Source organism: Corythoichthys intestinalis, chromosome 14 (genome assembly GCF_030265065.1).
Source record: "Corythoichthys intestinalis isolate RoL2023-P3 chromosome 14, ASM3026506v1, whole genome shotgun sequence".
In the NCBI taxonomy this organism is placed as follows: domain Eukaryota; kingdom Metazoa; phylum Chordata; class Actinopteri; order Syngnathiformes; family Syngnathidae; genus Corythoichthys; species Corythoichthys intestinalis.
This window is the reverse complement of record NC_080408.1, coordinates 22,688,580-22,704,785: the sequence shown is the minus strand read 5'-3', so window position 1 is coordinate 22,704,785 and position 16,206 is coordinate 22,688,580. Positions and strand designations below refer to the sequence as shown.

Below are 16,206 nucleotides of genomic sequence, written 5' to 3'. Positions count from 1 at the left end.
GCAAAAGTTTCTGTGTGGTAAATGAAAATTTTTTTATATTTAATCTCTGAATGGTCTATCACCGATAATGGCAGCCAATAAGTTAAAAATATTGTTGTTGTGTGTGTTTTTTTTGTTTTGTTTTAATCATAGCCACGGTTTGTTATTCACTGAAAATCCGTCAATATTTATCATTTAGGTCCTTCTGTTATTGCCGTAGTTAGATATCATAAATGGGCGAACATTTGCGCATGCGCGCGGCACATAACAGGTTGGACAGGACATATTTGATACCTTGTCTTGCAATGATGCTAAAAATGGAGCCGCTTTGCTTCACATCTCCCTTTGAGTTTTTCCTGCAAAGGTGACGAGTTTGGCATTACGTGGTGCTCGCTCCTGCTGGGTGGGGGAGTGTGACCCGGACGTGGCCGGAAACGACTTCCGTGTCGCAGGCCCGCTGAGCTGGCCGTGGCCGACCTGATAGTATCGGAACCCTCGCAGCTGGCGATGACGGCGGCCGGACGGCTGGCGTTGCTCGGTTTACTTCTGGCGTCCGTCGGCCTCCCGTCGGACGCTTGGGACCAGGCCGACCTGGAGCTTCTGGACCTGGTCGAGGAGATCCCAGACACCTTCTATAACTTTATGGCGCTCCAGCAGGTCGGTCTCCATGGTAACCGTGCTCGCGGTCTCCTTCGACAATCGTTTAAATTGCTATTTCAAAAGCTCCAAGCAGAACATGTTCAAAATGAACTCTGATCACCCGGCTCGCTCCCTAAACGTCTCATCAGCCTAGAGACATTAAAAGCACAACCGAAGAGCGTGCATGCCCTCTACTGGCTAACACGGAACTTTCAGGCAACAATAAGTCCGCAATTAACGTACAGTGGTACGAAATAGTATCTGAACCTTTTGTAATGTCTCACATTTGAGCATAAAATCACCATCAAATGTTGATGTGATCTTTGTCAAAATCACACAGATGAAAATACAGTGTCTTCTTTAACTAAAACCACCCAAAGATTTATAGGTTTTCATATTTTAATGAGGATAGTAAGCAAACAATGACAGAAGGGGAAAAAATAAGTAAGGCTACAGGTCTTATTGCACAAATCCGATTTTTTGCCATATCTGTTTTTTTGGCGTGCCCGTTCAGACTGCCTTTGTCCATTGAGACCGTTCAAGTATCACGCATGTGCACTAATTGGCAGTCCGAGATGCGCTACGCAAAGAGACCCACATGCGCAGAAGCATCAAAACAAATTACACATGCTAGCTGTAGCTATGTAATTTCAGAGTGATCATATTTTGATTTCCAAAAAGAGGACACAAATAACAGACATTAATCATCCCCGTTTAGTCTTATATTCAAAGTTTATATGGACTGATAGAACGCATACACGCACACACATGAGCCTTGACGTGTGTGCGTCAAATGACGTGGGTGCGTCAGTTTGCTCCGACTCGGCCATGTGTGCAATAATGAAATATTGCTCATTCGGCGCACAGAATGAAAATCGAAAATTGTAAGGCTTATTCTTTTCTTCATTTTATTTTTTTTATGACTGTGGTCAAGCCCGCTACGTGCTTAAAAGCGGAGTTCAAGCTAGGCACTAATGCCTACATGGCTGCCGTCATCCGTGCCTCTTGCTCTTTGCTGACATAATTGCTGCATGAATTCCGATTTGGGTCTTGACAGTGTTGTTTGCAGTGTTGTAATGTGATATATGTTAGGAATGGCTTACTTTTAAAGGCATTTTTGTGCAACTTGGGTGTTTACTCTCTAAGTAATTGTTGCCAAAAGCTAACAATTACACAACGTCATTGCCATTGTTTAGTTGTTGGAATTTACTACTTGTTCACATTTGATGTGGAAAAAAATAGCACTTAATTACATTTTTGCACAGTAACATTTGATCATTGTACACTTTAAAATTTTACATACATACTTGAATAGAATTATCGGCGTGACATTATCGGTTATCGGGTGGAAGGGGCAGGAGATTATCGGTTATCGATATCGGTTGAAAAATGTATTATCATGCATCACTAAAAAGAACCATAGAGTGTCTTCTAAAGACTTACAGAAATCACTGGCACAGTCCAATATCTCTGTGCACACATCAACTATACGTAAAACAATGGCCAATGAATGGTGTTCATGGGAGGACTCCACGGAGGAAGCCATTGCTGTCTAAATAAACATGTTTGTTGTTGAAGTTTATTTTTTTTGCTTGTTTATTGTTTGGAGCCTTTTTAATGTTCAATAAAATAAATAAAAACCCTCTTCTTTGATAATTGTTGCTATTTGCAGTCAGTAGAGTGCAATATTTAGTTCACCAAGTCATTTCTCATAAATATTTAAAAGAAAAGCTAAAGTTAAAAGAGCCATTTGAGAGCCAAAAAGAGCCGGCTCTTTTCACTGAGCCGATCCAAATGAACCGGATCACTAGATGCTGTATCTATACCTTTTCATACTATCCTCATTAAAATATGAAAACCTATAAATGTTTGGGTGGTTTTAGTTAAAGCAGACACTGTATTCTCATTTGTGTGATTTTGACAAAGATCAGATCACATTTGATGGTGATTTGATGTAGAAATGTGAGAAATTCCAAAAGGTTATAATCATACATATAAAATGTCTAATTAAATTTTCAGGAGACATTGTTATGGGGTTGTGAACTGATTTTTTTCCTGCAAAGATTTTCTTTCTACTGAAGCGGTTGTAAAGAATAAACAATTAGCGAGGGAACAAGAGAAACACCTTTTTCCTTTATATATGAATGTCAGCCATTGCCTCTTTTGTGTTCAGGATGCATCGGCTTCGGAAATCAAGAAAGCCTATCGCCGCCTGTCTCTGGTTCTGCATCCCGACAAGAACAAAGACGAAAATGCCGAGACGCAATTCCGACAGGTGAGTGGTGTCGCCACGCACAGAAAAAACATGTGAGGCCACCGTGTGAAATGTTTTTTTTTTGTGCACCCGTACAGCTGGTGGCCATCTACGAAGTCCTAAAGGACGACGAGCGACGACGCAGGTGATAACTTCAGCCATCTCTCGCCGCCTTAACTCCCGCCTGACCTTTCTCCCGACCTCCCGCCAGGTACGACGACATCTTAGCCAACGGGCTCCCTGACTGGCGGCAGCCCGTCTTCTACTACCGTCGCGTGAGGAAGATGAGCAACGGCGAGTTGGCCTTCCTGCTCTTTGTCATCGTCACCGTGGGACACTACGCCGTCATCTGGTCCGTCTACCTGGAGAAACAGCTGGTGAGTTGTGCGTGCGTGCACATCCAGCGGCAGGTGGCGTCAAACCTACTTGTGCGCAGGATGAGATGCTGGCCAAAAAGAAGAGAGAGAAGAAGAAGAAGGTCAACGCTAAAGAAGAAATCAAGAGCAACCCTGACAGGTGTGTTGCACCAGTACCAATTTTTGCTCCCAATTCAAAGTCTGATTCATTCCTGTGTGGTATCAGCACAGTATTACCTGATGCTGTACCGATAGCAAGCTTTTTGAAAAAATATACAAAATACCGTATTGGCCCTTGGCCCGAATATAAGACGGTGTTTTTTGCATTGAAATAAGACTGAAAAAGAGGGGGTCGTCTTATATTCGCGGTCTAGACATTACACCTATTCACGACGCTAGATGGCGCCAGATATCATTGAAGCGATGTTCTGTCATGACAGATCTCAGCTACTCTCAAGTTTAACCAGTTTGCATTATTTTATTGCAATGTTTTTCCTTATTCAGATTTGTTTCGAGACTACAGTTACAGTTAGACTTCACTTTGATGGTTAATGCAGTTATTGCAATTTTGTTGTTTTATCACAATAGGAAAAAAAACTGAAGCCATTCATTTACGAATGTGATTGCACTTTAGTTTACATATTTAAATGTTCAGATATTAAGATTTGAATGAGACAAAAGAACATGCTTTTTCTCTCAAATATATTGTTATAATCATTTATTTCGGATGTACAGTAATTATTTTCTGTATAAAAATTAATTTGGTGTTCAAAAAGTCTTTTTATAAACTTGAGTCTTGAAAAAGAGGGGGTTGTCTTATAATCAGGGCCGTCTTATATTCGGGCCAATACGGTAGTTTTCTTTTTTAAACTAAATAACTGCATACTCAAATGTAAAATAAGTTCCGAAATAGCTTTGTCAGATACTACTTAAAACCTTTGTGAAACAGGAAACAAGACTAATACCAACTTTGTGATTGCGCGTTTAGTGCCATTATACCACATTAGTACATTAGCTTAGCGCATTTGCTAATCACTTTTGCTAGGAGACTACTACTACTAAGTTCACTAGCCTACTTTTCCCTGTTTTACCACTACCTAACAAAGCTAACATTTTTATAGATGCTCATGTTGAAACTATACAGAATTTCACTTTAATTTCACAAGAGCAATTGATGCATTTTAAAATAATATAAAAATTGCTTAAAATACCTGAGGTTAGCATCAAATGGTATAAAAAAAAACAAAAAACGAGGATCTAAGTAAAACAAAAGAACAAAAAATTGTGTTTAAATGTCTAATCAGTCAAATTGGTATGTAATTTTGGTAGATTTTAATTTGCATAGCAAAAGTCTGTTAGCTTAAATGCAATAAAATGCTATCTTTTTTTTCTTTTTACAATACTCTTAACAAATCATTCAAACACATATTCCCACAAAAGTCTAATTGTGCCTCCAAACCTAATTACAAATGCATACACAAACAAAGTAGCTCAAACAAAAACTTATAGCCTTATGTTGGCCTGAACAGGGAGCAGCTGGATTTAGCGTAGATGAGTTGCGTCATATTCACTGTTGCCACCAGAGGGTATCTTTCCAAACCAATGAAACTAAATGCAACACTTTCAAAAGAAACCATTACAATACCACTCTAATTAAACAAATCCTCGAAGCAAAAAAATTGAATTCATTTTTTTTCTAATCAAATTAACCAATTAATCGTTGCAGGACTATTGACTTTTAGGTTTTTTCCCCCTACCTTTAATTAGAGGTGTGCAAAATTTCCGATTCTTAGATTATTCGTGATTCGACCGTGGAAGATTTGAGAAGGATTCACAAACATCCAAATTCCGATTATTGAATATGCGAAGTAAAGCGGAAGTACAACACAATCAGCGCGCAATGAGCAACGAAGCAAGAGTAGCTAAACATCATGCTTCTCATTACCCGGCCGCTCGGGTAATGCCAATGCTCAACTCATGGCTCTAGCTCAACTCATGCCACGAGATAAAAAAACACAACAACATACCTGACTGCTGCCGAAAAGCTGCTACAAAGTACATCCACATAATGTTACGGTAGATATCATTTATATAGGACTAGATGCAAAATAGATTCGGTAGCGTTAGCAGCACATCTACAAAAAGCTAGATGCGGGCGTTAGTAAACGGCCGCCATCTTAAAGCAGTACACTTCCCTGCAAGGCTATTGTAGCGAACCTAATTAACTTTTTGTCTAAAATACTCCTAAATCGGTAAAATATTGACTTGAATCATGTCGAAAGTAGACAAAAGGGAAATTATGGAATAACGGGTGCAATTTTAACAATTTTAATGGTTGATTCACAACATTAAATTAATTGAATGTAGTTTAAAGCTGCTGATACAGAATGGGGACTGGAGTTTTTTATTTACTGTTATTTTTGTATATTTGTTTACTGTTATATGTTAACTTGATACTGAAATAGTAGTTTGGTTTAGCCTGAGAGTATTTTTGAACAATTTTGGAACTAATGTACAAAACATTAAGGAAAAAAAAGGTAGAACTAATGTGCAAAACATTAAGAAAATAAAAAGGTAGGGGGGTGCATCAATAATCGTTTTATAATCGAATCGGAGCCTCTGAATCGTAATGGAATCCTTAGGTGCCCAGAGATTCCCAGCTCTACCTTTAATGCGTTCTTGGGGGTAATTCATATTGTTAGTTTTGTGTAGCGATCCAGATGCTACTCAGTGACAGCGAACGAACACTTTCATTTTTTTCATTAATAACAATTTATAATTCTATTCATTTATTTACACTTTCCTGTTACTAAAGTTGTTTCTTTACAACAGAAGAGGAAACAACGGTGGCAACTACTAATTTCTTTCAGGTCATGCATTGTCAGACAGAATCAACATGGCAAAACGCCAAGCTAAAAAAGAAGTAAAAATATCAAAATGGCTTACCTCTTCGGGGGACGCTGTGGCAGGCAATGTGTCGGGATTGTCATTTGTAGAACCATGACCCCCAACAAAATTTTTACTGCATCTGAAGGTGAAAGACTTCACCTTGCTGGCGTTGAACAGGTCTTTCGACGTATGCACAAACTGATCCATTATTCACATTTTTTCCTATGGGTCTTTGGTTTCGGGAAACGTATGAAGAAAACATCTTTCATATGTAGACGGTCATAATATCTAGAGTCGTTTCTACAAGTTCCACAGTAGCAGTGTTTGATCGGCATGTTGGTTTTTGAAAGATTACCGGAGGAAACTAGCAGAAATACAGTATAATGGTTTATATGCCAGGGCGTGTCTATAATGTCCCACTTCCGGTTTACGATGCGACGTCACGGTCTAAAAATAGCATTCGTTCGGTACGCTATTGGCAGCCATCATGGGGAAGACAACCTGTGTTTGATTACTTCTTGTGTGACATCACCGCCACTGATGTGTTGTGTTTGCGTGCAGGGCTCAGGAGCGCCCCCACTGGCAGGACCTTCTTCCTTTAAAAGTCAGCGTGTGGATATACCTGTCAATCAAACACATGCCACAAACCCTGCAGGTAAACCACCCAGATGTCAGTAGTGCCTCCAGAAATGTTTCACAGGGGTACTCCAAATATTGGGGTGGTACACCAAAACCAAAAACCGATTTTAGGATATTATTACATTATTTTAGTGAAACGACTGGTAGAAAACTATCAGAAACACTTAAAGGGACGGACAACATCTTTATCACGTCCATCCCAATGGAAATATTCTTGTTTAAAGGGATCCATGGATAGAAACACTTGTAGTTCTTAAAAGATAAACGTTATTACGAGTCAAAACAATTCGATATTAAAACCCCTCTTGATGTTTTCGTTTTTATACAGTTTGTAAAATTAATTTCACTAGTAGGTCGCAATTGTTGTTTACGTCACAGGGCGGTGACATCACTGGGTTAAGCTGCCGGGCTTCCAGAGTATGACTCGAGCGACATAAACATGTAATCTGTTCTCCCTTATCAATTTGAACCCGAGAGGAACATTGATGAGCATGATAGCAATGTTGATATTTCACAAAACGAGCAGCAAAAAGCAAAATGAACTAGAAAGACTGGATGAGACGAGACGAGAGTAGGACAAAACCGGTGTTCTGCCAAAATGTGCTACACCGGTGACACGTCCTACAAGAGGCGAATTTGACACCCAAAGTACTACTGTGCACTTTCAGCTTGTTTTGTTTAGATGCATACAGACAGGACATACTAAAGATGCCTTAAGAAAATACTTAAACATAGTAATATCAAATATGGGTGGTTTAAATACGCTTCATGACCAATGTGGTCAACAGATCAACAATCTGCTTTAAAGCTATAAGGAATTGCAGAAAACTGGTTGTGTTCCTCTAGTGACCGTGACAAACTGCGTCATCACCCCCAGCGTCCATTGCGCGCATAAAACATGGCGCCCTCCGCAGGTCAAAACATGTACTAAATACAGTGGTACTTTTACATACGAAGTTAATTCGTTCTAGGACCTTGTTTGTAAGTCGAAATGGTCGTACAGTGGCCTCCATAATTATTGGCACCCCTGGTTAAGATGTGTTTTTTAGCTTCTAATATATATTTTTTTCATTCAAATAATATGGGACCTTAATGGGGGAAAAAAGAGACGAATCCAACCTTCAATACAGGTGCATTTATTCAGTGGGGAAAAATTCCCACATAAAGAAATCATTATTTGACATCAAATAATGTGTGTCACAATTATTAGCACCCCTGGTGTTAATACTTTGTACAACCCCCTTTTGCCAACAAAACAGCACCCTAATCTTCTCCTATAATGTTTCACAAGCTTGATTTTGTGTCTGATGAACCATTTCTGTGTAGATTTGGCCATATGTTTAGGGTCATTGTCTTGCTGAAAGACCCAGTGACGACCCATCTTCAGCTTTCGGGCAGAAGGCAACAGATTTTGATTTAAAATGTCCTGGTATTTCAAAGCATTCATGATGCCATGCACCCTAACAAGGTTCCCAGGGCCTTTGGAAGAGAAAACAGCCCCACAGCATCACTGACCCACCTCCATACTTCACAGTGGGTATGAGGTGCTTTTCAGCATGCGCATCTTTCGTGGCACGCCAGACCCACTCAGAGTGTTTGTTGCCAAAAAGCTCAATCTTGGTCTCATCTAACCAAAGCACACGGTCCCAGGCTTCAACTGGGACCGTGACACAAAATCAAACTTGTGAAACATTTTAGGAGAAGATTAGGTGCTGTTTTGTTGGCAAAAGGGGGTTGTACAAAGTATTAACACCAGGGGTGCTAATCATTGTGACACACATTATTTAATGTCAAATAATTATTTATGTATGTGGAATTTTTCCCCACTGAATAAATGCACTTGTATTAAAGGTTGGATTTTTCTCTTTTTTTCCATTAAGGTCCCATATTATTTGAATTAAAAAATATATATTAGAAGCTAAAAAACACATCTTAACCTGGGGTGCCAATATTTATGGAGGGCACTGTATGTCAAGCGGGATTTTCCCTTAAGAATACATTATAATGGCGTACCGCAAGCAACACGTCACTTTTGCTCATTAATATTCGTGACGTTAGCAACTGTTGCTAGGCGGGTCAACCTCCCGTTTGTCCCCAATAGTAAATGAATGGAAATAGTGTACGAACGAGATGTTTACTGAGCTAAACCTACCAATTCTCTCCGAAAATGATGTCCCTGGTGCCAAATACACTAGTAAAGATGAGGAAGAACATACAAATGTTCAGTTAAACAGATGGCTTGAGTGTCGAGGGCTGAAAAAGACGGGAATAAGAGCCGAGCCGACTTTTATCGACACCTTTTTCTTACGCCAATGACAATGACATTCTCCTGTTTCAACAATCTATCCTTTACCACTATATGCCCTGTCTTTCTTATATATTATATCCTCTGGTTGTGTTACGTCTCTGACCGTTCTTGGGGGCAATTTACATAGCTATTTTTGTGTAGCGATCACAAATGCTACTCAGTGACAGCCAACGATCAATTTTTTCATTAATAACAAATCTTAATTCTATAATTTATTTACACTTCCCCCTTAATAAAGTTGTTTTTTTTTTACAACAGAAAATGTAACAGTGACAGTCAGATACCATTTTAATTTTTTTCAGGTCATTTATTGTTAGACAAAGGCAGCACAGCAAAACGCCACGCTAGAAAATAAGTAAAAATGTCAAAATGGCTTACCTCTTCGTCCTCTGTAGGACCATGGCGCCCAACAAAATGTTTACTGCATATGAAATGTGAATAGCTTCACCTTGCAGGTCTTTTGGACGTCTGCGCAAGTTGATCCATTCGTCACATTTTTTTGGGGGGGGGGTTTCTGGAAACGTATGAAGAAAACTAAATCCTTCATATGCCTTAAGGTCTAGAATCGTTTCTACAAGTTCCATAGCAGCCGTGTTTGATCGGCATGTTCTTTTTTGAAAGATTACCGGTGAAAACAAGCAGAAATGACATGGGCTGTATGCGAGGGCGTGTCTATAATATCCCACTTCCGCGTTACGATGGCGACATAACGGTCTAAAAATAGCATTCGTGCAGCACGCTATTCCATTAATTCGTTCCACAGCCCGAAAACATACACTAAATCCTTAATAAATACTGCTGGTACTATTTCAAGTAGCAATTACACAGAGCAAAACAAATAAATTATGAATAAAAATCAGAATAATAACAGTAATGATAATAATAATACCTGTAATAATGTAACGAATCGGGTTCTTATGTGGCTGTTGTGTTTTACGTGGTGTTCCTGTTGATTTTGAGTCACTTCCAATTCATTTCGGTACATTCTTGAGTCACTTTCTTTTTCAGTAACCCCAAATCAACAGAAAGTGACCTGGAAATGCCCCAATATGAACTCGTTGCCTGGCATCGGCTGCCACTGACAGCCATAGACGTCCAATCCGTTTGAAGTGGGAGGGATGGCAGCGAATGAACGAATGTTCATTACTTGCCACCCTCCCACTTCAAACAAATTGGACACTTACTAGTGAAAAACACATTCCAATTCATAGTAGAAGGATTATAGGGGTCAAAGATTTTGTCCTTATCAAAAATTGTTTCAACATCTTTCGTTGCAGGAGTTGCAACGTCAATACTCGGCTTACCAGCAGATGAAGAAGCAGCAGAGGGAGGAAGAAGAGGAAGAGGAAAAAGCTCAACAGGAAGTGGCAACCAGTAAGAAGTTGGTTTTGTTCCCCTCTCACGTGTCCCTGAAGCTGACTGACGTTCTTCTGTTCCAGGAGAGAAGAAACCAAAGGTGAAGAAACCAAAGATGGACTTCCCCATCTACCAGCCTTCGGCGGAGCAGCCTGACTGGCAGGCTTGCCAGCAGGCCGGCTCCATCCAGGAAGTGGAAGATCAACTGGACCAATGGCTGCAGGACTCCAAGCCTGCCAAGAAGAAGGTGCCTTCCGGTTAGCGTCGACTGTAGCGCGCTCGCGAGCTAAACACGTTCCCGGTGACAGACGGCGGCGGAGTGGAGCGAAGACGACGTCAGCCTCCTCAGCAGACTGATGGCTAAATTCCCGGGAGGGACGCCCGGACGTTGGGAGAAAATCGCTCACGAGCTGGGCAGGACCGTGACCGACGTAAGCGCCGTGAATCGCGCGTTAGCTAGCACACGCGCTCGTCGCAATGAAATAAAAATGTTTTTTAATCTTCTGGCAGGTGACCACAAAAGTCAAGCAGGCCAAAGAGCTCTCCAACCAAAACACAGGTTGACACACTACAAATACATTGTCTTGTATGCAACAACACAGGTGTCAAACTAGCGGTCCGCCATATCATTTTGTGTGGCCCACTAAAGTATATCGTGTATCGACTTGATGTGTTTTGATACAGTAATGGGTGAATATTTACTGCTTTTTTTTTTTTTTTTTTTTTTTTTTTAATTCTATAAATCTAAACAATTAAATAGAAAAAAAATAAATATATATATATATATATATATATATATAATATTTACTGGTTTCCTCATTGTATTTATTTTTTAGAAATTTTGAATATTGCTGATCTCCCCGTTTATATTTAAAGAAAATGTTTTTTTTGTTTGTTTTTTTTAAGGATTTTTTTTTTCATTTCTTAGTTTTTTTATTTGAAAAATGTAAAAATCAAATACAAATGAAAAATAAGATATTTGATATTGTGAAAGAAAGGATTTTTATGATTTTGATAAAATTTCAACTCGAGAAAAAAAACCATTTTTTTTAAGTATAAAGAAAAATGAATTAATACTCTTTTATTATTTTTTAGTGGTTTTAATCAAATCCCAAAATTATATAAATTAAATGAACTTACCATTTAAAATTTTTGAAAGTTTATTTTTAAAATGTAAATATGTAAAAGATAATGAAAAATCAATGAACGAAATGGACATAAATAGAATATTCACACTTTTTTTTTCTTTTGTGTTTTTAATTAAATTCCCAAATTAAAAAATAGCTGAATAATTATTTGGGTTTTTTTTACATTAAAAAATGTAAATATTAAAATTAATAAATAGATGAAAAATAATATATAAATAATAATAAATAAATAAAATGCTGTAAATCTAAAGAATTATTTTTTTAATTATATAAAAATAAATAATAATTAAAAATTATTTTAAAAAATATATAAAGATAAATAGAAAAAATAATCTTAATCTATGTTTTTTTTTTTTTTTAGCGAAGATTTGGACAATTTTGATTCATCAACTATCAAAATGGTAGATTCATATGCTAATCGATTAATCGTGTCATTTCACTGCCAGTGACGGGGCTAGATGTCCAATCCATTTTGACTGGGAGGGGGCGAATGAACGAACGTCACTGGATTGGACGTCTAGCCAATGTTGTAATTATTTATGTGGGTTCGCCGACATAACCACCAACCATTAACTACCATGTGACCCACAACACAAATAAATTTGACGTAGTTGTCCTCAATTTCCCCGCGCAGGTCTAGTGAAGCTGTCAGACTTGAAAGGTCCGTCCCTTCCAGTTAGTGACGGCGACCAAGAAGTCAAACGCAAGAACAGAAAGTGTGCTGCCGACGGCGGCGAGGGAGGAACCCTTAGGTGTCGGCGACAAAAAGACTTCAACCCTGACGAGGTGGACGACGACGAGCCGCCTGCACAGGAACAGGAAAAGGACAAGCCGGATGCGGCGCTATGGACTCAGAACCAGCAGAAACTTCTGGAACTGGCACTACAACAGTTCCCCAGAGGAAGCCCGGAACGCTGGGATCGCATCGCTAAAGTGGTTCCCGGAAAAACGAAGGTAATCCAGCGCTAGCTTGGCACCGCGCTGGTGAACAGTTTAGAATTTTTGTCCTTTTTTTTTTCCCCCAGGAGGACTGCATGATACGTTACAAGATGTTGGCCGAGCTCGTTCAAAAAAGGAAACAAGCCAAGAGCTGATGAAGCCCAAGTCTGACGCTCGCTGACCTCTGACCCGTGTTTTGAGTAGTGTTGCACCGATTCTTGTATCGGTACTGATACGGGACTAAAATGACGTCGTCGGTATCAGGAGGTATTTAACGCGCCGATGCTGTGCAGTATGTACGCTTCAAGATCCAAGTTTCCCATCGCCAGTCGCCCTACCCAAGATGGCCGCCAGCAACACAAGCCACTGTAAACAAGAAGCACTTGTCACACTTCCCAAGACGGTTATTGATGTCTTATCATTATTGGAATCATTTGTTACAAATCAGTTGAGAAATATGCCAGTTGTGACATCATTTTTATGTCAACGCAGTGACTTTAATGGCAACGCCACTCCTACTAACATGGCCGCCCTGAGGCCATTTTGGTAGGGGCGAAGGAAGGTATTTTTGCTTCTGCAGTGAATTGAAATTAGTTTATCACTAGGAAACGTCCAATCCATTTGAAGTGGGAGGGTGGCAGCGAATGTTCACTCGCTGCCAACCCTCCCACTTCAAATGGATTGGACGTTTCGCGCCGTCGATAGCAGCTAATGAGTTAAGCAGTGTCTGACTATGACTTGACATTCACGTGCGTATGCTGTAATTTTGTATTTAAAGAAAAAAAATCGGCCGATACCACACAGCGATATCGGGAGCCAAAAAATGGTATCGGTGCAACACTACTTTTGAGGTGACCACCGGATGGACTTGACCTCTGATCTCATTGCTACATGTGCCTTAGACCCTCCCTACCCCCAGCATGCTGCCTGTCAATCATTTTTTGGACTGATCAATAAAAATATTTATTATCCAATCAGCGCTTGTCACATAATATCCGATTGACAGCGATTTTATTTATGTTACCTTATGTTTACATGATCATTGGTAATGTTACCATGTCGTTTATTAGTCTTTTCGGATTAAAATGAAATATTGGTTATGATCACGTACAGTCGTATGAAAAAGTGTCAACCTTTTGGAATTTCTCACATTTCTGCATAAAATTTAATCTTTGTCAAAATCACACAGATGAAAAACATCACCCAAACATTTACAGGTTTTCATATTTTAATGAGGATGGTATGCAAACAATGACAGAATGGGGAAAATAAGTGAACGATCACATTTAATATTATGTGCCCCCCCCCCCCCCCTTCATTAGCAGCAATAACTGACCAGACGCTTCCCGTAGCTGCAGGCCCATTCTTCTCTACAAAACTGCTGTAGTTCAATTAGATTCCTGGGATTTCTGGCATGAATCACTGTCTTTAGGTCATGCCACAGCATCTCAATGGGGTTCAAGTTCTGGACTTTGACTTGGCCACTCCTTATTCTTCTGAAACCATTCTGAAGTTGAATTACTTCTGTGTTTTGGATCGTTGTTGCAGCATCCATGTTTTTCACGATGGGGATGAGGTGTTGCTGTTGGTCAGCTGTTCCATTTTTCCTCCACACATTGGGTGTTACTCCCAAACAATTCAACTTTGGTTTCATCAGTCCACAAAATATTTTGCCAAAAGTGAGTGTCCAAGTTCCTTTTTGCGAACATTAAACGAGCAACAATGTTTTTTTTTTTTTTAGAAGGCTGTCGCTTCTTCTGTGCAGGCCTCCCATGAATACCATTCTTGGCCATAGTTTTCCATATAGTTGATGTGTCCACAAAGGGCATTGGACTGTGCCAGTGATATCTCTAAGTCTTTAGCAGACACTCTAGGGTTCTTTTATACCTCTCTGAGTATTCTGCGCTGAACTCTTGGCATCATCTTTGGTGGATGACCACTCCTTGGGAGAGAAGCAACAGTGCCAAACTCTCTCCATTTGTAGACAACTTCTCTGACTGTCGATTGATGAACATCCAGACTTTAAGAGATGGGTTTGTATCCTTTTCCAGCTTTATACAAATCAACAATCCTTGATCGCAGGTCTTCAGACAGCTCTTTTGACCGAGCCATGATGCACATCAGACAATGCTTCTCATCAAGACAATTATTACCAGGTGCGTGTTTTATAGTGGGCAGGGCAGCTTTAAGTCTCCTTAGGCAGAGGGTTCACTTACTTATTTGCCCCCTTCTGTCATTGCTTGCATGCTATCCTCATTAAAGTATGAAAACAAACGTTTGGGTGGTTTTAGTTAAAGCAGACACTGTTTTTTCATCCATGTGATTTTGACAAAGATCAGATCATATTTGAAGGTGATTTTATGCAGAAATGTGAGAAATTCCAAAAGGTTCAGATACTTTTTCACACCACTGTAGCTAGATTCTCTGTTGCAAAGTGCTTATCTGGCAAACCAAAGGTTCCTCTTCAATAGTTTAATCCTGCTGTATAGTGCTGTAACGATGAATCGATTAACTTGAGTAGAAAAAAGCTTTGAATCAAATTTTGCTGCTTCAAGGATTGATTTAATTATTATAGAGTGGTGTTGTAATGGTTTGTTTTGAAAGGGTTTACCTTTAGTTTTATTGATTTGGGTGGATACACTGCCCTCTAGTGGCAACAGTGAATAAGACATAACTTATTTCACATGGCTGAATCCAGCTGCTCCCTGTTAAGTCCAACATATGAGGTAAGTTTTTGTTTGAGCTAATATGTTTTTATGGTGCATTTGTAATTTAGTTTATAGGAATATTTAGCAGGTTTTTGTAGGGATGTTTGAATTATTTATTCTTGAATTATGGTTCTATATCTTTGTTTAAAAAAAATCAAATACAAGTTTTTTAAAAAGCATTTTATTGCACTTAAGATAGCGGACTTTTACTAAGCAAATTAGCCAATCGTTCTTTCGTTGTACTTCGATCCTCATTTATCTTTTTATACCGTTTGAGGCTAAGCTCCGGTAATTTATTTTGTTTTTAAATGCATTTATTGGTCTTGTGAAATGAAAGTGCAATTCTGCATAGTTTGAAGAAACTGTGATCTTAGTTTGTATTGGCATTTAATACTCTTTTGAAAGTGCAATCTTAGCAAGCCTTTGTTTTACATCTAAAATTTATTCTGCAACGCATTAAATGTTCCTAATCAGATTACTCGATTTTTCGAACTAATTGACAGATTAATCGATTACTTAAATAATCGATGCACCCTTAATATGTTACACAAACCTGCATTTTGCGCATGGACGAATGAATGTTCATTGTACTAGTGATAATTTGTATTTTATCCGAAGAAGCAATAGTTTTACATGACAAAATTCCAAATGCCTGACTACATTTAGAAAAATGTTTTCTTTTGTTCAGTTTTGTTAAATCCTGGACCTGATAAATATTCCAAAGTGTGAAAAACTAACATTAAAACTAAACTAAAACTAATCATTTCATAATTTTAAAAAAAACTAGATATTTCAAACCAAATCTACTATTATAACTTTGGTAGCAACAAAAAAAATATCAGTATTTAAAGCGCTTTGAACAACATACTCTGAAAAGACACCGGAAGTGTGCGTGTTGTCATTCCAGTCGGAAGAGGAAGACGTCACAGAAATCATATAACCAGATGTTTCATTTGCACTTGCGAGCCAATGAGTCGGCCATTTTGCGTCG

The 16,206-nt window shown here is 39.0% G+C and overlaps 1 protein-coding gene across 2 annotated transcripts; it reads left to right on the top strand.

Moving 5' to 3' along the window:
- The first annotated feature begins 220 nt into the window (after positions 1–220).
- On the top strand, positions 221–13,481 carry dnajc1 (DnaJ (Hsp40) homolog, subfamily C, member 1). Of its 2 annotated transcripts, XM_057856464.1 has the most exons (12): positions 225–636; positions 2,792–2,893; positions 2,971–3,017; positions 3,084–3,249; positions 3,309–3,388; positions 6,679–6,772; positions 10,342–10,438; positions 10,504–10,667; positions 10,729–10,851; positions 10,931–10,979; positions 12,203–12,522; positions 12,594–13,481. In XM_057856464.1, the coding sequence occupies exons 1-12, from the start codon at positions 487–489 to the stop codon at positions 12,660–12,662; spliced, it is 1,461 nt and encodes a 486-aa protein (XP_057712447.1). In that variant the 5' UTR covers positions 225–486; the 3' UTR covers positions 12,663–13,481. The 2 variants fall into 2 exon arrangements, with proteins under 2 accessions (XP_057712448.1, XP_057712447.1); XM_057856465.1 differs by lacking the exons at positions 12,203–12,522; positions 12,594–13,481 and adding an exon at positions 12,015–12,142 and having other exon boundaries at positions 221–636.
- The last annotated feature ends 2,725 nt before the right edge of the window (positions 13,482–16,206 follow it).

What these genes read in the sequence shown, in the direction of transcription:
- dnajc1 (XM_057856464.1), top strand. Translation starts at nt 487, where the DNA reads ATGACGGCGGCCGGACGGCTGGCGTTGCTCGGTTTACTTCTGGCGTCC. An exon ending in ATCAAGAGCAACCCTGACAG is followed by an intron (nt 3,389 to 6,678) that starts GTGTGTTGCACC and finishes GTTTGCGTGCAG; the next exon opens with GGCTCAGGAGCGCCCCCACT. An exon ending in CCAAGCCTGCCAAGAAGAAG is followed by an intron (nt 10,668 to 10,728) that starts GTGCCTTCCGGT and finishes TCCCGGTGACAG; the next exon opens with ACGGCGGCGGAGTGGAGCGA.